The sequence below is a fragment of the Cygnus olor genome, chromosome 11 (genome assembly GCF_009769625.2).
Source record: "Cygnus olor isolate bCygOlo1 chromosome 11, bCygOlo1.pri.v2, whole genome shotgun sequence".
In the NCBI taxonomy this organism is placed as follows: domain Eukaryota; kingdom Metazoa; phylum Chordata; class Aves; order Anseriformes; family Anatidae; genus Cygnus; species Cygnus olor.
Window position 1 is genome coordinate 3,865,063 of NC_049179.1, and position 22,430 is coordinate 3,887,492.

The 22,430-nt window shown below is 36.1% G+C and overlaps 1 protein-coding gene across 12 annotated transcripts in view; it reads left to right on the plus strand.

Moving 5' to 3' along the window:
- The window catches only part of CGNL1 (cingulin like 1), a 67,999-nt gene that overhangs the window by 30,164 nt on the left and 15,405 nt on the right, over window positions 1-22,430 (plus strand). For all 12 annotated transcript variants that reach the window (XR_005823434.1, XM_040570467.1, XM_040570471.1 and 9 more), the window contains 8 exons: window positions 72-165; window positions 1,207-1,308; window positions 2,239-2,387; window positions 2,903-3,038; window positions 4,590-4,802; window positions 19,382-19,588; window positions 19,789-19,893; window positions 21,988-22,140. Coding sequence is in view for 11 of the 12 variants with exons in the window: in XM_040570467.1 (XP_040426401.1) it covers window positions 72-165; window positions 1,207-1,308; window positions 2,239-2,387; window positions 2,903-3,038; window positions 4,590-4,802; window positions 19,382-19,588; window positions 19,789-19,893; window positions 21,988-22,140 (1,159 nt within the window). In the remaining variant the exon portion in view is untranslated. The remainder of the gene's footprint in view (window positions 1-71; window positions 166-1,206; window positions 1,309-2,238; window positions 2,388-2,902; window positions 3,039-4,589; window positions 4,803-19,381; window positions 19,589-19,788; window positions 19,894-21,987; window positions 22,141-22,430) is intronic.

Sequence of the window (22,430 nt, forward strand, 5' to 3'; positions counted from 1 at the left end):
TTTTGAATTTGTTTTGATGTTAACGAAATAGTGCCTTTGATCACATCATTGCTTACTTCTCTGTGTTTTAGAAGTGCTGATAATGATGATGCAACAAAGAGGAAAGTCAACTTGGTTTTTGAGAAAATTCAGACATTAAAGTCAAGAGCTGCTGGAAAGACACCGGTAAATTTTTATTTATTTTTTAATGTTTGGGCTTATTTCATAGTGATGCAGTGTTCAAGCAGTGCTTTAGAAGTTTGAATCCCCTCACTGACTTCAATGAGATCATTCTTGTAGTTTCCCAGTGGTGTAGCTTAATGTTAATCATGCACTGAAGTGCCTTATGGGAAAGTTTTTTGTTAACAATTTAAAAAAGAATGTAAAGGAGTCTGCCATAAGGACTGTCTCAGGGTTCATTTATTGGAAGAAAAAAGAGATGCAAACTCAACAGTAAATCTCGCAGACATCAGAAGGTTGTTAGATCGAAGAAAAAGCTAACGTATGTAGCTTTTAAGAATAATCTTGGAACATCTTCTCATAATGATGTAAATAGATACCTAAATAGAGAGTGTTTTAATGTGCAATTTAGAAAACCAGTAAGCTAGGATATTGTTTAAAAGCCATATTACATTAATATCATTTGACAGTCGCCTTCTTAAAATGTTTTTGTTTCCTGCCATGTGTTGCACTGCTTTTTCAGTTCTAAAGCAAAGGGAAGAAGTGTCCAGTTGTTGAAGTGATAGCATAAGAAAGACTAAATGCTTACTTTTGGTGATTATTTCATTCTGGGGTATAATTAGTCAAAATGAAAATATAAAACACATTTTTCGAAGTTACAGAAAATTAATTTGAAAATCTGTTTTGACACATGAGCATGCATCACTTTGATGTCAGTTTTGTGTGGTGGTATCTCAGTGAAATTTGTCCCCAACTATTGGTGACTTAATTTAGGTGTTGCCTAATTTGAATATTTTTAGGTTTGTAATGTTTTCTGTGTTGTTGGCAACCTACCTTGAGCCATTATTAAGAATTTTAATGAAAATCAAATTGTGGTTCTTTTGAAAATGTTAGCTTGGTTTGACCCATATGAAAAGTCAAAGATGAGCTCAGGTAGTTGATGCCACACTTTATTAGTGTTGCTTGTAATTTCACTTTAGATTTTAAAAGGAAACTGTCAAAGAACATCTTGGCTTTGTGGGAATAAGTATCTCTATTTAATTGCAGATTTCTGATTCTTCAGCTGAAGTAAAAGCATTGGTGGAGCAAAAAACAGAACTTGAAAGGAAAGTGGAAGAATTACAGAAAAAACTGGATCTAGAAATCAGGGTACTGCCCTTTTTTGTTATAAAGTTTTTGTCAAATATACTTTTCTAAGTAAGTGACAACTGATCAACAAGTTGATTTTTTTGTATTAGAAAAGGGTATCTTTTGTCCAATTTTCCAATGAATTTCTGTTTGAGATTTAAATATTAGGAATGTTTTGTAAACTGTTGTTGCTTACGTAATCGTAATATTTTTGCAGTGTTTGTTGCAATGTGCAGTGCAGGTGTTCTAAAATGTTCTGTATGAAAGCCAGTAAGTTTTAGATAAAAACCTGTTAATGTTCCTCTGTGAGTGGCCGAATGTGTCTGGGTATATCAGATAATTGGGGCTGTTTTGTTTCATATTCTTTTTGTCCAGATGTACCTATGCTTTTACAGAAGACTTTTGAAGTGTCATTGTTCATAACAGTTACCCTTTCTAGGAAATCGCTTCCTTCTCAGTAGTACTTGAGAAGAAATTTGCGCTGTGAATATAAATACTAGGGAGACATACATAAAGTTTCTTAGGTATCTGCTGAGGGAGATTTTAATCTGTTGACTGGGAGACCTATATGGAGTGGGAGACAAAATATATTACTCAGAAGCTGTTTATTAATTAAAGCATTACTTCAGTGCTGAATCCAAAGTAATTAAGTATAGCCATGCTCTGAAGACATGGATAGGACACACTGGTTTCTTTCAGTTTGCATTTTGAGTCCCAATAAAAGTCAATATACTTGAAACTGATGAGGAAACTTCACATTTGTTACAAAAATTGAAAACTGTGGTTAGTGTGTTTTAATAAGTTTCAAGATTTTAATATTCATAACAATAAGTACTTCTGCAAAAGAAAAACATCAAAGCCTTGAAATGGCTCCTTTCATATAATAAAAAGAGTTTAATTTCTTTATGCTTAGTATATTATCTTGCTTAACTTTTGGTGTACAAAAAATAGAATCAGCAAAATTCAAAAGAGGAGAGAGATGCTACACGAGCAAGCCTGAAAGATCTTCAGTTCCAACTTGATGAAAGTATATGTGAAAGAGATGCCTTAAAAAAGAAGCTGGAAGAAAACGAGAAGGAACTCCGGCAGAACCTAGAGGAGTGAGTTCATTTTTGAGAACTTATTAGTTGGAATTTATACCTTTACTTAAACTTTTTAGTTTAAACATACCTGTGTCTTCAGAAGATATTAATGGAATTAGACAGTGACATTTGCTATTGTAGGAAATGTTTCTACTGTTTAAAAATAGCTTATTTTTTGAATGTCTTGAAGGAAAAGAAAAATTGCTGATTTATAGTCGTCTTCTTATTGCAAGTTGCTTTTAATATTTCATAGTCATAGTATATAGTTTTAAACTTTAAAATACAGAAAAAATTGAGTGTTTTAATCAAGAATATTGTACCAGTTTTAAAATATAATGCAAGTTTCTATTTAAATATCTACTTAAAAGAGTTTTCAATTTTTCCCTCTCTGACATTTCACTGTTCTGCCTCATGTATTCCATTCCCTTGTGGGCAACATGGGAATAGATACTTGTATTTTTTTAGTACTTGGAAGAACCAATCAGTATTTCTGCCATTAAAAGAAAAAATCCTCTTTGATTTTTTCTGATGAGGCTTTTTCAAGTGAAGATGGAACAGGAACAACACCAGACTGAGATCAGAGATCTTCAAGACCAGCTCTCTGAGATGCATGATGAACTGGATAATGCAAAACATACTGATGAAGGGGAGAAAGAGGTTCTGATTGAGGTTAGTTATAATATACTAGAAGTAGGATAACTTACTTAATGTAACTTACGTAAAATTAAAATAAGTCCATGTCTGATACAAAAATAAAGCCCAAATTGTGACTATTTGGTTCTTTTTAGTCAAGGCTGTAATTTCAAAACTTGATGACAGCAGGAGAAATGGGAAATGCATTTGGTGCCATGGCATGTTATAAATGCCATATATTGAATTAAAGTATGGAACAGTTTCAAAAATACCTGTTTAAAAGACAGAAACAATGGATAAAAGGGGTGGGGTAAGTTCTTAAATCCAGCTGCCAACAAGAAGAACTGAGAGAAGGGAAACGAGAGTATATAGGCTGAGGGTACTAACATCAAAACTAGTTGAAAATGCACTTCTAAATGTGAGGGCATGGGTGTATACATCATCGTGAGAAAGGTATGCTATGAGCCAGCTTCCCCCATGCTGTGGATAGTTAGAGGGACTTTGACTTTCCAAGAGAGCCTCTCCTACCTCTACTCTTTTGGTACCTAAATTTACCAGTCACCCAATTCTCACCACTTGATAGAAAGCGCTTCCTCTGCTTTTTCATAATTTGCTGGCAGGTATTGCACAGTTTGCAGTCTGACACTTCACTTTATAAGTAAATTTGGAATTCTTCAAGAACAGAATACTACTGCTTGTTGTGTCACGGGGAGACCTTCCTTATTGCTAGATAAAATCTAAATGTATCAGGCTTTTACATTTGAAATAAAGGGTCAAGAATCTGGCTAGTGAGTTAAAAATAAAATTACAGAAATAGAAAGCAGTAAAGTATGTTACCAATAGCATATCTACGTAGTGTTCAATTCTTCTGGCATTTGTTAAGGAACTTAAGTATTAAGGTAGTGCTTTATCTGGTGGTCAGCTGGAAGTTTGAGGTGAGCCAGGTGCAGCAGAAGTGAAGGCTGTCCACAGCAGATTCACGGACTACCCACTTCCTTCCCAGCAATGTGATGAGGGGAAACGACTTCTGGGGAGAACACTGTGGTGGGAAAAAGGGTGTAAAGGTATGGATTTGGTTGGGAAGCACTTATTTTGCCTTCGACCCCTCCAGGTGTTCAACTGTTCTAACTTGCAGAAGCAACGTTCTTTAATCTTTCCAACAAAAAGTCAACAAGGAATTATTGTGTTCACATCTATTGCAGTGTAGGAAACAAAGATTTTTATTTTTTCTCATCTACCTCCTTGCAACTGAAGGTAGGACTGAGGGATTTGTTAAAATGCAACCTTTAGGTTTACTCCTGCTTTATTTATAGGAAGTGTAACATCGATCTTTTTACAGTTCTGTAGCATCAGATACATAACTGATGTTTTATATAATGGGTCAATGTGTTGCACTTCTAATAATCTTGGGTTCTAGTAGATTTTTAGCATTCTATAATAAAGTTGCAAACAATATATCGGTCATAAGAAATGAAGCTGGCCTGGGAAGCTTATTCTTAATTGCCTTCCCTCTCTGAAACAAAAAGAACAGTCATCAGAGCCATCTATGAGACAATTGTGTTTATTTTTGATTTTAATGATCTTTAGGAGCTGATGCAAATGAAGCAGGATCTGCAAGAAGTATTAATAGCAAAAGAACAACAAGAAGAAATTTTGAGAAAGAGAGAGCGAGAGCTTACTGCTTTAAAAGGAGCACTAAAAGAAGAAGTATCTAGCCATGACATGGAGATGGATAAACTTAAAGAGCAACATGATAAAGAATTGCTTGATCTACAGCAGAGCCTGGAGAAAGCAACAAAGGTGAAAGAAGTGATTACAATTAATCTTTACAGGGAAAAATACCTATCACAGATGTCCCATAGTAGATGCTTTCAGATACTAATATTTTTAGTGAAATAAATAGGTATATTTGGGCTAGGAGATTCTTTGTTGCTGATAACGAGTTTTATTTCATACACTTCAGCTGCAACAAAAAAATCAAAACATTGCATAAGTTGTGACCCTTTCTTCAAAGTTTTTGACTGTTTGACATGTTTTTTGACATGCTTAATTTTGCTTCATTGCATACTTTGAGAGAGAATGCACAAGATTATGGTACAGAGGGCCACTTGCTTGTCTTGGATAGAATGGCATCATCAAAACCTTGAGGATGCCCAGAAGAGCACCAGAATGCCTTGCCAGTGATGCTGGTGAAATCAGTTTTGAATCTTCTAGCAGTTATCTGCAGTTCTTTACAGCCTGCTGTTCCTACCATCAGCTCCTTGTGTCATGTTCTGTTCCTTGGTTGCATTGTCCGACCCTGCCCCTTGAACTACTTACTAGTATTTTTTTGTTTTATTTTGTTTATTGGATTAATCTTGTTTACTGGGTGGCCAAATGTGTGTCAGCACAAGGGAAACAGCGGGGAGTGGGTGTTTCGAACCAGCAAGGGAGAAAAGGGACTGAATGAATTCCATTTCACCATCAGCAGGGAGTCTTTGTGAGCAGAAGAGTAGGAGCAGTTTTCTGAAGTGCTTATCAGGTACTGTTTTTCAATATATGTCCTTTGTGAAGTTATCATAGCTGAAGACAGCAGCTAGGAACAGATATGTATTGTTTTTTTTTGGTAAGGGAACGAGTCTTGTGAAATTTTGAGTATTATTTTTACAGTGATAATTATTTGTCTTTTCTGTATCTTTCTTTCATTTTATTTGTGTAAAATATTTGACAAAATTTCTAAAAGCAAGCTGTGCTTGACCGATGTACCAAAATTGGAGGCCCAATATTATCCTTAGAAGTGTCCATGCTAATTTATACCTTTTTCTCCCACCTCAGTGGTGTTGAGTGAGTTGCAGCTACTGTGCTAGTTATGGCTGTAAGCATAGTGTAGAACTGAACTAAAATTAATCTTGAAACTTGAAAGAAGTTTTCAAAGCTTTGTGTGCTTTATGAAAAAAATGGGATCTTGTGTAGAAGATGCTGGATAGATAATGCACAACTGAATTCAGAGAGAGAGTATTCTTAAAATTGTTTTAAAATGTCCTGTTTTCTTCAGCAGTTACAGAAATTTATATGCACTGGTTTGTATATGCAGCCTAGGACTTCTACTTGAGATTGTTTGACTTCGCTTAAATGTGTTGTTTCTCTTTGTTTACATCATCATGAAGATATTTGACTCATCCGAGCTTGAACCAAATTCTTTTTTTTTTTTTCCTTTGAGGAAGAACTAGAACATTTAAATTAACTTTTTTTTTTATTATACAGTAATTGTAGTGACAGCTTAACCTCAATGAACCATCTTTCAAAGTTACTGCTTGGTGATTTACTGTATTTCAATTATGGAACTGTAATTATGATTGACAAGAAATGAAAGAGTAGTCTGTTAGGTATAATAATAACAGTCTGGGAAATGGCTCAATGGCTGGGTTGTTGTAGCTTAGATAGTTTTAAATAGCGTTTCAGATTTTTTTTTTTTGCTTGCATGTTATAGTCTATAATAATATATATAATCAGATGTTCAAAAGTTAAATTTAATTCATTAATGTTTCTCTAAGCACAAGTTTTGCTCTTGCAGTTCTACTTTGTGATCTTTGGGTTTTATTCTAAGAAAAACTTCAGTCATGCTTAATAGGAAGGTTTTAGTATCCTTCATTATTTTTGAAACCCAGCACTATCTCTATGCCTGCTGGCTGAGATTGTTCATTGTGTTTGATAAATTATCTATCAGGAAAGTAAAACTGGTCCCTACAGGGAGTTGGATGAGTGATCTGCAGTGATCTTACATAACGTATTAATTATTGGTTTTATAATTCATCTGGAATACCAAGCACTGTGTGAAAATCATGGGTTATATAATTGAAGCTGATTGACATGTTAAGTACTTTTTTTTTTTACATTATTACAAGATGGAAAGATTTATATTGGATGGTGGAATACAAGAAGTTTACATCAAATATAAGTGAAAAGTGCCATTCTGTTTTATTTAATGAGGAAAACTGGTGTATAAATAGTGTGTAAATAGTGTTTCTTATACAGAAAATAATGATACCAATATTTCATAGATGGGAGTATATTGAAGTTTGTATGTACCAGGTTGTTAGTTCCTATGTTACTTCTATATTACACAAATTGGTACACTGAATGAAGTTGTTTTGTGATGTATGTTAGGCCTAAAAGGAAATATTTGCAGGGAAAAACAAAGTAATTTTTGTGCCAGTGTTAAATCAGCAGAATTTTTCAGCTACTACAGATATCAGGTAGGTTGGCCAATGGTGCAGAGTGTATTCATTCTGTATGATTAGAATGACGCCCAGATCTGTTTAAAATAATGTTAGAAATGTACTCATGGTTATGTGATGAGAGAATGGGGGGGGGGATGTATTTGTCATGTGCAATTCTGTCTCATGCTCAGTGATGTGGTAGTTTTTTGATTTTGTTTGCTTGCTTTTACATAGAGATAGTTACATAAAGCCACAGATCTTAAGATCTTCATTTTGTTTGATACAATTTACCAAGGTAACTCATTTTTGTGTTATGCCTTCTGCTTGTGGTCTTTTTGAAATAGCTGTGATCGTTCCTAACTTCATTGCATGTTTATTAAGACTGAGATCAGACTATTTCCATTTAGTAAAAGTTTTCCGCTTCCTTAACACACCTGTGTTAGGATAACATATATCTTTAATTTAGTAAGAAATTAAAAAAAAATAATATATTTCTAAATAACGAGAGATGACATCATCACTTCAAGTGCTAGAGAATAAATGAGTATGAATCTCCACCATTGTAATGTAGTACAAAAATTTATATTATTTAATCTGAACCTCCAACACAATAGGACAGAATTGTACTACTTAACCAGGAGTGCTGTGTCAGTGGATGAAGGGCCACTGTTTCAGTAAAATTTGGAAATGACTTCTGGAATGTAACACTGTAGGTAGAAAGTAGTAGCAAACTGCAACCAGCTCAGGGAAGTGCAGTTGCAAGCTACTCAGAACTGTGGAATTTGAAAAGCAGGTTGCACAAATTATGTTGTTCCAAAAAAGCTGTAGCCATCACGTTATGACTGCCTTACAACAGTCTAGGGCTGACCTTGACTGATTTCTTCAGGGTTTGTAATACTTTTGACCTCATTCACAGTGTTAGAACAGACACTCAACCTTTAGAAGCAGATTCCTTTATCAACACGTTTAAGAATGCAGTGAAGCTTGTGGTCATGTGAGCTCTAACTGACACACGTGTTAAGCTGTGGTATGATTAAAGAGAAGACGGAATTTTAGCAGAGCAAGTGGTAGGAACAGCAAAAGACCATGGTTATTTTCTTCCCAGGTTACAAACTAAATGCTACTTCTTTTAAAATAGGTAAACACAAAATCATAAAATTCTGCATGTCACAGAAGAGATAAAGCTTTGTTTTTTTTTTGTTTTGTTTTTTTTTTCATCCATCTGTATGAGTGGTTGTGAGTTTAGGCAAATTTAGCACAGAGCTGTAAAGAACTTTGAAATGAAAGTGAATAGAGTATCTTTTCTACCTGACATGATCATATATTTCTTCTGCTTTATGTGGAAGAATTGATTAGCTTTAAAGAAGCTTAAGAAAAACTAGATTAAGTGTCGTGAATGATACTGACATATAGCATGTATGCCTTTCTTGTAGAAATGGCTTGGCATATGTAGTATAAATGTAAAATAAAACATAATTTATTATACTCTCAGAACCTCTTCTGGAATAATGCTATACAAACACCACATGGTGGTTGTCCAAGTGACTCAGGGTAAAAAAGAAGACATCAGCTGATGGTGGAGCATCACAGAGACGCTTTGGTCCATAAAGTGATAAGTAAATTTATGTAAACTGTCAAATGATACACACACACAATTATTTCAAGCTCTTCATATAAAAATAATAGGCTCCCAACTAACTGGCACCATGCTAGGGTGAAATCTTGGGGTTATAATAAATAGCTCTGTAAACACATCATACTGATAGCAACAGAACAAATTATATAACAGGAATTACTTGGACATAAGAACATTGTTGTGCCCTTGTATTCATGTATCCATAACTCATCTCTAGTCTGCATCCGGAATGTTATGTCTAAGTCTCAGCTGCTCACCTCAGACAATCTGCATAACAATTGGAAAAAATTTAGAGAAGATCGGCTAGGATTCCAGATACCACTGATGGATTTTTCTTTCCTTTGCTTGCCTGAGGCAGCCTTTGCCATGTTGAGATAATGCTGGGTTTGGTTTATATGGTAGAAGCCAGCTGATAGAGGCCAGTTATTAACTGCTCTAAACTGTATGCGGAGTCAAAGGATAGTGGAGCAACTGGTCCTTGTTAGTATTTCCTCTTTCGTGACCTGGCTTCTCCCCTTCCCACTCTTTCATTTTCAGCCTTCCTTTACTAGCCCTCTAAAAGCCTGGTATGTTCTTGATCAATTTCTAGTGTGGTTCTGCAAATGGTTGGGATGGTGGGAAAAAGGAGAATGCACAGCCAGAAGTGTTATGGTATAAGGAAGGGTGCAGGCCCTCCTGAAATAGGGATGAGCATTGGAAGCATCCTGATATATGGAAAATCTGGGAGACAGATTTGAGTTGTTTTGTTGTAAGTGTCTGTTCTGTGCATGGAAAGGAAGTTGTTTGGTGGTAGCATCATGCATGTTTTTAGTCATCCATTAAATGAAATATGAAACAAATTGTGGAATACTGGCCGTGTTGTCAATAAGTAAGAAACATGCCTGTAAAGCATGCCAAAGATGGATGTTTTTATACTGTATGTAGAGTCAAGAAAGCCTCTGACCAAAACTGTCCTGTAAAGTTCTCTGAGCTGTATTGCTTCATATCTAATCACAGTGGAGGAAAAATCTGTCTTATCTACAGTAGTCATTTGATAGCATTGTGAATCTGATTTGGTCAGGACCATTTCAATTAGTCTAGGTTGGGAACGGGTAGGTTTCGTTTTGTTTTGTTTCGTTTTTGTTTTCTTTTTGAAAGTTGGTGAGAGCCTGTGGGGTCAGATACTTTTTTAATACCATCAAGAGAATCTACAATCCTTACCAGCAGAAGACAGTGTACGTATATTCAGGTGGTTTGTCCTGTAAAAGTATATGTTTCTTTATGTACGTGTGTGAAGTGTTGGATTGTGCAAGTCCATTCAGTGTGGTAAAATATGAACACCTAACCAGTTAATATTTCACTCTAGTCTTTGCAACAATTTCTGACCTTGAAAAAAACTGCTAGTATAAGCCAGTCTGAGTATGTCATGATACATAGCTAAGAGGATAATAGGACTTGGGTATAGCTATTTGTTGAAAGGTTAATGCTTTCCTGGCTCTGGATATTGTAACTGTGTAAACGTTAGGTTGTGCTTAAATTGGGAAATCTTGTTTAGTGTGTTCTCTGTAAACAGGAGTTTAATTCTCAGTTTTACAATGTAGACCTTTAAATCTTTCATTGTATCTTATAAATCAAAACTGAAATAGTTTTGGAAATAGTGTTAAGGACATTATACCGTTTAGATCAGTGAAAACGGCCTGGCAAGAAGGAAAGTCTTGTCTCTAAACTGTCACAGGTGAATGATTTTTAACCAATTAATAGAATGACTTTAGCTGAAATGGAAGGAAAAATAGCCTGACCTGTTTATAAATTTGTACATTTCCTTACTGACTAATCTCTTGAAGTACAGTTGAGGATTCAGGTTGGTTGCAGTGTAGCTCACTAGGAGATAAAACCACACTGAAACACAACACTGACCCTTTTAATATGTAACTAATGATAGTTAAATTCCAGAGGCTGAGCCATGTATTACAAGTAGGCTAAACCTCCTTTTAAAATTATGGAAAGAATGAATATAATCAGTTCAAGGTAGAAAAGTAGTAAGTAAAGCCAGTTAGGCAATTTAGTCTCTTCCAAATTTTTTACTTTTTGGTAGCCATAAAACTCCATTTTGCTTTTATGGCTTTCATATTGCATTGTAAGAGTTAACAGATTTTATTATTATTGCTAAACAATGTTACTGTATCATTCATCTGAGGGACCTCCAACTATTACAAGAAATAGCGTCTTCGGTAAAAAGAGTTGCCAAGTGGGAAAAATACCTGAAATACAAACAGAACTACAAATAGAATTAAAGACCTGTTATTTACATTCATGAGCTTCAAAAACTAGATGACCATACCTGAATAACACACATTTCAGAAGTTTTCTTTACTGAAGAGGTAATAAGAATTAACAATCAAAGGGCTGTCCCTGTGCTGAGGCTCATTCTTGCTTAGACCCCTTTTCAATATGTCTTTTCCCTTGGTTATATGTTTTGGGGTATGGTTGCTTTTTTTTTTCTTTTGAAATCACCTCCATGTTAGCTAGAAAAAGCAGTGTCTAGTTGTTTTATTTAAACTTGATTCCTTTACACACAAAAAGGAGAGGAAAGGACAAAAGAAAGGGGGATTGATTTCTCTGTAACTGCATCTCCTTCAGCATCATCTGAGGGAACTGGGTAGATCTGAATATGTGAAGTCACATAAATCTTTCTACATGCAGTTCAAGAAGCTTAATAACTTATCCAGCACCAACCTGAAAAGGTGGCGCACAAGATTTTAGAGTTTTCAACAGAGAATATCTTCCCTTATTAACCTTAAATATTCCACACCAGGAACAAAGTGGAGGGAGCAGCCACACCATTCCCTTTTTTTCAGAAGGTTTTGGAAGATTATCGTGTCATTTACTTTGATTCCACACATATAACGTATAAATATGAAAAGAGTATCTGAAAGCCTGTTACTTCCATTAGAAAACCTTTATTTGTGCTGTAGCTCATTTTGTATGGAGATTGATTCTTTAGATTTGTGCTTCAAGTATGGTGATTAGAGAATGAACAGTTAATTGGTTGAATTCAGTTTTACTCAGCCGAACTTTATTCAAAATATAGAATTTTGAAATTTTATAAAATATAAAATTTTCTGAAATTTAAGTGTAGTCAGAAAATTTGGCTAAGTTGTGCCTAATCAACACTGAACGTAGACAAAATGTAACAGTTTTAATAAGCTGTTAATGAGACACTTAGCTTCCCCTCATTAGCCCCTTCCATATTGTGTATAAAAGGTCTCTAAAGGTCCTGCACTGCACAGTCACTGCTGAAGGGGAATTTCACCAGCTGAAACACCTAAGTCAGCCAAAACCATTTTTTTTAATGATCAGTTACACAACCACTCATGTTTTTGCCAGTGTTAAGGGTGTGGTAGAAAAGAAGGTGTGGAGCCACAGAACATTTTCTGCATTCCTATCAAAGAGCTTTTTTTCTCTACTTAGATGGAAATAGAATATTTCATTTGAATCTCCAGAACCACCTTTGTGTGTTCTGTCCAGTTTCTTTAGGTTTGACATAGTAATTGGTGGTGGGAAGGATTTTGGTATCTTTTGTGCTGAGCTCCACCTCTGATACTTTTCACTGCTTTCACCAAAGTTGAGAGTAGGATGGTGTATAAATACATTTGCTTTAACAAAAGTGTTCTGACTTTTTTGTTACGCAAATATTTATTGCTTTTTTTATACTTTGTCTTGACTAATTTTAATATATTTAAAAATATTTCTGCACATGCATACAATTATATGAAAGGACACAAAAGAAAACTTTATTAAACTCATTTTTTTGTCAGGCAAAACACCTGAAAGAAGTGAGGGAATTGAATTCCACTGCTGAAGTTCCCATATGGAGAGTAACTTCCTTAGGCCCAAAGCTGAAAACTGAACGTGGCATGCATATGAACTCCAGCAGTTGTGACTATGTGGACTCAGAAGAGCAGACCTAAGCCAGGTTAAACTTTATAAATCAGGTGTACATACCAAATCAAATAATACACATGTGCATGCATTCTCATATTTTCTTCTCGTCAGCTACAAGTTAAAAGTAGCTTTGTACTCCTGAATGAAACATTCTAACATCATATTTTATCAACATCATTCAGACTTTGGTCTGTTCCTCCACTCAGTACATACTAGTAAAAACTTGTTCAGCAGGCAGAAAATTATGTCAACTGTTTCACGAACTTAAATTCTCCACGTAGCTGCAAGTTCAGTGAGTAACGTTTTGCTGTGAAACCCACAGATCCATTCAAATGCACTTGTCATTTAGGTTAAAATTTCTTGATGAGACTTTCTATATTTAGAATAGCTACCTTTAATCCTACTGTGTGACCAAAAGAATCGTTTATAAGTCTCTCAGTCTACATGATGACTTAATCCAGTTTAATTTCAGAAATTTTAGAAACTGAGATAAGCAAATTTAAAATTAGGCCATACTGGCACGTGTATGAAGAGGTGTTACCCTGATCAAGATATGTGTGTTAGAAATAGTACACTGAAGTTTACCAGTATATCTTGCTTCCCTTACTGTGAGGTGAAGTGAAACCAGATTTAACCACAAAAGCACAAGTTTGCCTGTATAAAACATGGGCTGTGCGTCCCAAGGAAATTTAACAGAAATGTGTAACTTGCATTCCTAGTTTTCAGAATCCTTAGCTTTGTCCATGAGGTGGTTTTGTAAATTTCTGTTTTTATTACAAATGTAATGTCTGTATTTTCACAGAATCACAGAATCGTCTAGGTTGGAAGAGACCTCCAAGATCATCTAGTCCAACCTCTGACCCAACACTAACAAGTCCTCCACTAAACCATATCACTAAGCTGTAAATCTAAACGTCTTTTAAAGACCTCCAGGGATGGTGACTCAACCACTTCCCTGGGCAGCCCATTCCAATGCCTAACAACCCTTTCAGTAAAGAAGTTCTTCCTAATGTCCAACCTAAACCTCCCCTGGCGCAACTTTAGCCCATTCCCCCTCCTCCTGCCACCAGGCACATGGGAGAATAGACCAACCCCCACCTCGCTACATCCTCCTTTAAGGTACCTGTAGAGTGTGATAAGGTCGCCCCTGAGCCTCCTCTTCTCCAGGCTGAACAATCCCAGCTCCCTCAGCCGCTCCTCGTAAGACTTGTTCTCCAGACCCCTCACCAGCTTCGTTGCCCTTCTCTGGACTCTCTCGAGCACCTCCATGTCCTTCTTGTAGCGAGGGGCCCAAAACTGAACACAGTACTGGAGGTGTGGCCTCACCAGAGCCGAGTACAGGGGGACAATCACTTCCCTAGCCCTGCTGGCCACACTGTTTCTTATGCAAGCCAGGATGCTGTTGACCTTCTTGGCCGCCTGAGCACACTGCTGGCTCATATTCAGCTGACTGTCAACTAGTACTCCCAGGTCCTTCTCTGCCAGGCAGCTTTCTAACCACTCATCTCCCAGCCTGTAGCTCTGCTTGGGGTTGTTGTGCCCCAGGTGCAGGACCCGGCACTTGGCCGTGTTGAACTTCATACAGTTGGCCTCAGCCCATCGGTCCAGCCTATCCAGATCCTCCTGCAGAGCCTTCCTTCCCTCGAGCAGAGCGACACACGCACCTAACTTGGTGTCATCTGCAAACTTACTGAGGGTGCATTCGATCCCCTCATCCAGATCATCGATAAAGATATTAAAGAGGACCGGCCCCAGTATTGAGCCCTGGGGGACTCCACTAGTGACCGGCCTCCGACTGGATTTAACTCCATTCACCATGACTCTTTGGGCCTGGCTACCCAGCCAGTTTCTAACCCAACGAAGCGTACGCCAGTCCAAGCCAAGAGCAGCCAGTTTCTTGAGGAGAATGTTGGGGGAAACGGTGTCAAAAGCCTTACTGAAGTCAGGGTATTTTCTGATACCTCATATGATTTCACACGCTGCATATGTGGCTTGTGATTTATATTCACTACTGTGATACTCGATATAAGAGTCAAATCATTACCACTTGAATCTCTTTTATCTCTCAAACTTCCTTCCTTTAAAGAAGCTGAGTGCCTATAACCATGATAATACAGTTGTAGTTTATCTTTAGGCAGTCACAGAGGACTTTGCATTGTGGGACATCATTACAACTCTCTTTACTTTCTTCTAGACAGGCGGCTTCTCTTTTTTTTCAGCTTTTCTCAGAAGCCTGCAATCCATTTCCAACTTTTTACCTAATGTCTTTAGCTTAAATCTGCTGATAAGGCTTGCTCAGTCTTAAATCATGAGTTTAAACATGATAAAACTACAGTTTGAGAAAGCATAATAAAGTGAGAGAGTATAATAAAATGTTTCATCCATTCAGAAATATGAATGAGAAGGAGGTATGAATGTGTGTAAGAAGTCTATAAGTAACAGGTATTAAGATGAAGGTGCTTTTCTTTCAAAGATAGAAAAGGTGGGGATCTGGGTGCAAAACAGCCTAAACATAGTGAGTAGAAGACACTGAATGACCTGAAAGACTGAATGAGGATAGACAAATTGGAAGGAAAGACGATGAAAATGCAGGCAAGCAAACACAATGAAAATGCTGTAGAGTTTTTACCTTACATAAATGTAATGATATTGCACTTATTAGTAAGACATTTGTTTATTAAAATATACTGCAAAAATTGGTAAGGGGGAATAAGAAATCATAAGCGTGTTTTATATGACATAAGGAAGAAACTGTAATCTTGGATCTGAGATGTGATAATTTTAAGATCCAAAAAAACCCACTTCGATACTTTTAACACCTCCCACCTCCTTTTTTTTTTTTATTATGGCAAATATTCCTGAATATACAGTATTTCCTTCCAGCTTTTGTCATGAAGAATCTTGCTTAACCAGTTTTATCTGTTTTGTGCTCTGCATGTGTTTACATACATAATCTCATTTCAGCTCTCTGAAGAGGGTCATCCACAATCCAGCGAACAAAAGATCATGTTATGTTAACAATACGTTTGTTAATGTTTCATTTTCACCTTAAATGAGTACTTTCTGACCTTTACTCTGTTCTGTTACCATAGGCTTAATTTGTTTAAACTTTAGTTAAAGTGATTGACAAAACTTTACCAACGTCCCCAAATATTAATTATAACGATTCTGAAGTCTTGACTACTGTTGGCATGCATGCTTAATTCATTGATATAGTCATAGGCTTTTTTTTTCCTATCTAAACTCACCTGTGGTTTGGAGAAGTGATGCTACATGTGCATTTTCTACTCAAAGAACATCTAAATTCTATTTGTGTAGTTTGACTTCATTTAAATTTCACTATCAAATTGAAAATGCTCATATTGTTGATTTTTTTTTAATATCTTCCTGAATGTTATCCCAAAGGTGCTCTTTCATGCCTTACATGTACAGTTGTGTAAGGTAAAAATAGGATAGGATAAATACTTTTGTGTTGCTTTTCAGGCTTATCTGAAACTAGTTGAAAAGATATTGAAAAATAATATATCGTGATAGTTGAATTTTGAACAAAATGTCTTTCCCCGAAAGACACGTAAGAAAAATGACCACTCTGACTACAAAGCAGTAAAGCTCCCCATATATAATAAGAGTTTTCCTAACATTTTGAAAAAGTATGTGTGTGTATTTATTTATTTATTGTTGGTATCTTTCAAGACATACCCTTTCAGGGTAAAAGAAAAGAATTTTGTAATTAACATGTCAGAGAGTTTGTCTGGGAATAGTATGTTCATGTGAAAGTGTAATCCTTGTAATAATGCCAAGGTCATTAGAGTTCTGTGGAGATGTGCCAGTTAAGTACTGGTCACACAGGCTGCTCAAACTTTAGATTTTACATATATATCCAATTGGTTTCCAGGATTTTATATGAGGCTTATGGATAATACTTGCAACTTGTTCTACCTGTATTACTCTACCTTTTATACAGAGTCACCCTGTATCTTGGGAACTTACTGAAATACATCATGAAAAAGGAGGAAGAATACCAGTTCAGTTTAATTTTAGTGGGTATCCTCAGTGCATACAGCAAGACAGGGGGAGCAGATCTCTAGATATCACAGTATCAGTGTAGGCTGAAATTAATTTTGATCTCTTAGGTTAAAAAAGATGTGCATGTATGTAGATTTGAAGGGGCTTTCTTTTTTTTTTTTTGTGTGTGTGTGTACTTCTAAGAAAATAATGCTTCCTGTGTTGGGAAATCAGATCAAAATGGAGTAGATGAAGTATGATAGATCAGGTACAGCATGTGTCTGATGCAGTCCTCTTCCTGCGCAGCCTTGCGTAGGCGCTTGGATGAAAAAGAACAGACAAATCAACATTCCTTTCCCTGAACTCCCCAGCATGCCTCAGCTGCTTTCACTCAGCTGCAGAAAGGGGAAATCAGACAAAAAGGAGCCTCTGGTAGAGTGCTTGCTAATTAGTAAAACTTTGCTGTATGCAAAAAGCAAAAACTAAATTAATATATAAATGCTATTGAAAAGGATGTGAGAACTTAAAGCATCAGCAGAAACCTATTTTATAGCTTTTTAACTGTCATATACTTGGAGGAACAAGTTTTTTCAGTATTTTCGAAAGACTAGAACTTGTCAGCCTGCTTATGCTGCCAGTTTTTGTATAAGTTCATTGACCCTGTAGACAGTCTGAGTGTTTTCTGAGTTACTGCTTTATCAAACTAATTTGCATGTTTTTAAAGCTGTTGCTTGCTAGAAAACAACCTAGTGAGGGCATACTTTGTAAACACGCTTTTAGAGAACTTTGCTTATCCCTTTGGACGGGAAGAGGGGAGAATCAGGACCTACAATCAAAAGTAACATAACTGAAAGAGATTTTCATGCTTTCGTAAAATATTTCACAAAGTAGTGTCTTACCAAGCTACTCTGGAGGATTTGTTTTCACTCAGATAAACATGACTTCACATGCAAAAATGCTATGCTTCAGTAATTAACATGTAATTACCTAATCACCAGATAATGTAGAGGCCAAAGTTATAAATGGATTCAGAAAAGATGAGAGAAATTAATGGATGATGCATTCATGTAGGGAAAAATAAGATGTGGGAGTGTGTGGTGGTTCTGCTTATAGTTGTTCCATTTTTTCCCATAAACATCTGCTGTGGCCACTGCTGGAGAAAACACTGGTCTAGACTGAATCATATGGTTGTTCTGGTGTTCTTACTATTATTTAAAGTCTTAATGCAGTAGGTGGTGAGCCTGTAGACAAGAACCAGATCTTTATATGGAGTTATCGCGTTGTTTCTGACTCTGAAAGCTCAAGAGTAAGAAGGAAAAAAGCATCTGGTTCTTTTTTTTTTTTTTTATGGGATTCTTACTAACAAATCAATGAAGAGCAAAGAATTAGGGGTTTAGAAGTACATACCTGGTCTGTGTAATATAACAGCATAGGTAGTATAACAATGTAGATACATACCTTGACTTACAGTTTCCACAATAGTAACAAATGAAATGCACAGTCTTTTAAATGGAAGAGTGTGTTTTAGGAGTGGGTAAGTGGTGAGACAGAGGCGAAAATTCTGAGAAGTTGCATGCTGCAACTTCAGGCAGTTGCCCTGCCAAAAAAACCTGTAACTGCATGTGATAAATTGTGATAAGTAGTTTATTTTAATTTTGTCTTTGTGTTGTGTATTTATTCCTGTTTCTGAAATAATACACAAAGTGTATCTGTTTGAATGCAAGGTGAACTCAGTAGCTAAACTCCTTCCATCCTCAGGCAGTGACTGGAAACCAAGCAGAACTACTGAATAAGCATAGCCCCAAGTGTGGGTTGTAAGATATGCAGATAGAGCTGCACCAACACCACTGTAAGGTACTTCCAGTCTCTGCTGCTTGTTCATGCCTGCTCACTGTCTGCTGTGCTGTGCTGGCATAGACTTTTGTAGAACCATGTTTTGAGATGGATTGGGGCATTTCTTCCAGTAACACCTCTACCTGCTCCCACCCTTTTATCTCAGTCAAGATAACTTCTTTATAAATAAATACATTTGTGTATTTATATACATATAAACACATACGTGTTTATATGTGTATCTTAAAGTTGATTCTGTTCCCAAAGCTGATTCACTGTGCAGCTCCAGATATAGCTGAATGTAGAATGCTGTACGTTTGTGTTTGGAATGGGCAATGGGGCAAGACTGCCTAAATTTTGTGCTGCTGTGGGAGACGCTCCTCATCAATATGTTATTTCTTCGAGGCCCACATGTCTCTTGATATCTGTTTGAGTTTTTTAGATTACTTGTAAATACTGAATGCTGGGATGTGATCATGAAAGTAATTTAAGGCAATAAAGTAGTTTAAGTAAAAATATGCGATGGCAGGCATGAGATTGTTTGGGTACTGTTACTTCAGCATGTAGCCATGCCAGAGAAAAAAAACTCCTTCCTTGTGTGTTCTCCTACAGTAATCTTGAAAATACATTTTTGTAATTATACAGGTTTTAATTTCAGTTCTTTGATGTTTTAATGCTATATCGTAGCTACATTTGCTGTGGTGCTATGTGAAACTTATATCGGAAAAGAACATCCATTAATTTTGCTTTTTTAAAAACATTGCATAATTTGTGTTCACTAGAATGCTGCTGTCCTTGCTAGTGAAAGAAACGCTGCAGAAGAGATGCGAAATAGTATAGAAAATCAAGTCAAGGAGCTGACAAAGGAAAATGAACAGTTGAAAAGAACAGTTGATGAGCTAGAGAGTAAAAATGAAGAGTTGCATAAACAATTTGATAATATGAAAGGAGAAGAAGATTCAGTGGAGGAAAAAATAAAGAGATATGAGGTAAGCTGAGAAAACAAGCCCCTAAAGTAGTCTCCTTCCTGTTGTCATGTAGAGAAGTGTAAATGGGAAATATAAGGAAGCCAGTGAATGTTTTGTAGTTTTATATGCACTTGTTAAGTAATACTGGTTGTCTGTTTGTCTTTAGATGTCAGATTAGAGGCCTTGTATCTATCTAACTATATTAAATTATATAATTGCAGGAAGAGAAGCAACAATTAGAAGCAGCTTTGAAACATGCTGAAAATGAGGCAAAAGATTTGGTGGTGTTAAAAAGATCTTTGGAAAGCCAGCTAGAAGATATGCAGGTAAGAACAAGAGCAATTTGGAATATTTCTATTTTCTATTTACCTGAGTCACCATTGCTTTCTACACTGACATCTCACTAATTTTCTGCACATACACATCTAGAATTAATCAAGCCCAGAGAACTATTAGCCATTATACACTTTCCCAAGGAGTATGATTGTGCTCAGAGTGCACATACAAACCGTTTGAATGTAAGTTGAAAAGTGGTTGCTCTTTGGTAAGAAATGATAATGCATACATACACCAAGATATAATACGTACACCAAAAGCTTTTGCTTTCTTCAGTCACTGAAAAAGGTAGTCTACTGGAAGGATATTCTGGAAGGTGACAAGTTCTTTACTGGGTCCAGGAAATATTTAGTCCTGTGATTTTTATGGTACATCAGCTGGCTCAAGAGATGATGATTTACAGGATAGACATGGGCATGAGAGATTTCAACAGATGTGGGAAAATGAGAACATGGACACCTGAAATTCAATTCCCATGATATTCTGAAGCAGAGTTGCTACTGTAAGTCCATTGTTGAACTAACTAAAAGCAAACTCAGTGAAATGGAAATTTCTCCCTGGAATAGGTCTGGTATCTAGGAATTGCATTTTCTATTAGAATAATTATGATTAAAACTTCACAGCACTCTCTAATTTTTAGTAATGTACTTAAGATTTGTTTTCTGATCCTTCTTAATAATAAGTAGTGAAAATAAAATGAGGATAGAAATGGGAAGATGCAATACATGAGAAGTACAATTTTTCTTTTCAGGACATCAGAGTATGAGTATAAGTCAAAAGACAAAAAGCTATATTTCAGTCCTGGGGGTCTCAGTCTGCTACATTATCTGGAAATCAGGCAAAAGTTAGCAAGACCTGACGAAAACTGAGGTGACCCACTGTTTGCGTCAAGCCTCCTATTATTATTTTATTTAAATATTGTCATTATTCAGATCTATACTTTGGTAATTGCCCTAGTTAGTAGAAGAATTTTTTTTTTCTTGTATAAGTAACTTTTTTTTTTTCGTAACTCTGGAATAGAAAGACTGATCAGATTAGCTGTGATGTTTAAAGCCTTTTCAGCATACTGTAAATGCAAAAACTTCCCATTGGCACCATTATTCTGCAGCAATATAGTCCACTGATCTGTGCCTGCCCAGTTTGTTTCTCAAGGATGTGTAAACAAACAGTAAAGTTAAATGATCTGTGAAAAGCTGATGGAGGGGGCACGTGATGTTTTTATAGCCTGCTCTAATATGGCATGTTAGCAGGGTCCCAGAATTCAGCAGCTTTTAGAACCAAAGTGCTAAAGTTCAACCTTTTCAGGGTTCTTAAAATCCATTGGTGCAATCTAAAGTAATTCTGTCATAGATTTAGGCTTTGTAAAACAACATCTATTAGCCCCCAGCATGTTTTAGTTTTATGCATACACTCCTTGGCCCCTGACGTTAATTCCTATTTGTATCAGAGGTGACTTTGTTAATAGGTTATATAGGCAGGTAGGAAAGAGAACAGATTTAAAGAAATCTCTAACTTTTAACGTTTGATCATGTACTTTCTTTCGTCTTATAACAATACAATTTTATTTGTGATTCTGATCTGTCTTGCCTACGGAAATGCTAACGTATTTGCACATTTAAAGCTTTTTGAAGAGTAAAGCTACTTGAAGTAAGCACCATCAATGTTAGATATTCAGCAAAACTCTAAATTTCCAATAACAAAACTAAAATTTAAAACTGTGTTTTGGAATGCTTTTTATAACTTACAGTGATTTTAATTATTTACGTTTTTCCTTTGGAACAATTCAAACTATTTGTAATCTGGTTTCGGTCAGTTCAATTGTGCCTCTCAGACTTCATAAAAAAACAAACTCTTTCTTAATCTTGTAGTTTCTATTTACAGTAGGGCCATTAAGGTATTTTATTATAAAGGGAGAATGAAGAAGTGAGGGTTCCAACTTTTTTTTTTTTTTTTTAGTTAGGCTTTGTGTTAAAGTTACAAGAGTGGGTGGTATTACTGCTGCACAGGAGTGCTATATAACATCCCTTTAAAACCTTAGAAAAGAGGGTCCATTTTCATTATATGTATCTTTTAATTTACTGCAGGAGAACATTCGATGTATTTCGCAGGAACGGCAGGAGTTAACCCAACAATTAAAAGATGAAATTCACCAGAAGGAACAGCTGAAGAAGATAAAGAGTGAAATGGAAAATGAACAATGGCAATTGAACAAGACCATTGAAAAGTTAAAGGAGGAGGTATGAGCTCACTTTGAAGAGGCTGCTATTAGTCTCTTCAACCTAGGAACTATCAATACAAGCTCTCGGGGCTGGAACAGTAGTTGGAACACTTATCTCAAAATACTGTTGTAAAACAGTTCTGTTTTGTTAAAACAAGATCCTAGATTTGAGTTCAGATCTAATATATACTACAGACCAAAGCCAGTTCTTGGTCAGCTGTATTTCAGAGACTGACAGCTGATTTTCAAATTACTTCTGCATTAGAGCCTTACCATCTGTGTGTAAATCATACAACTTAACATTGATAC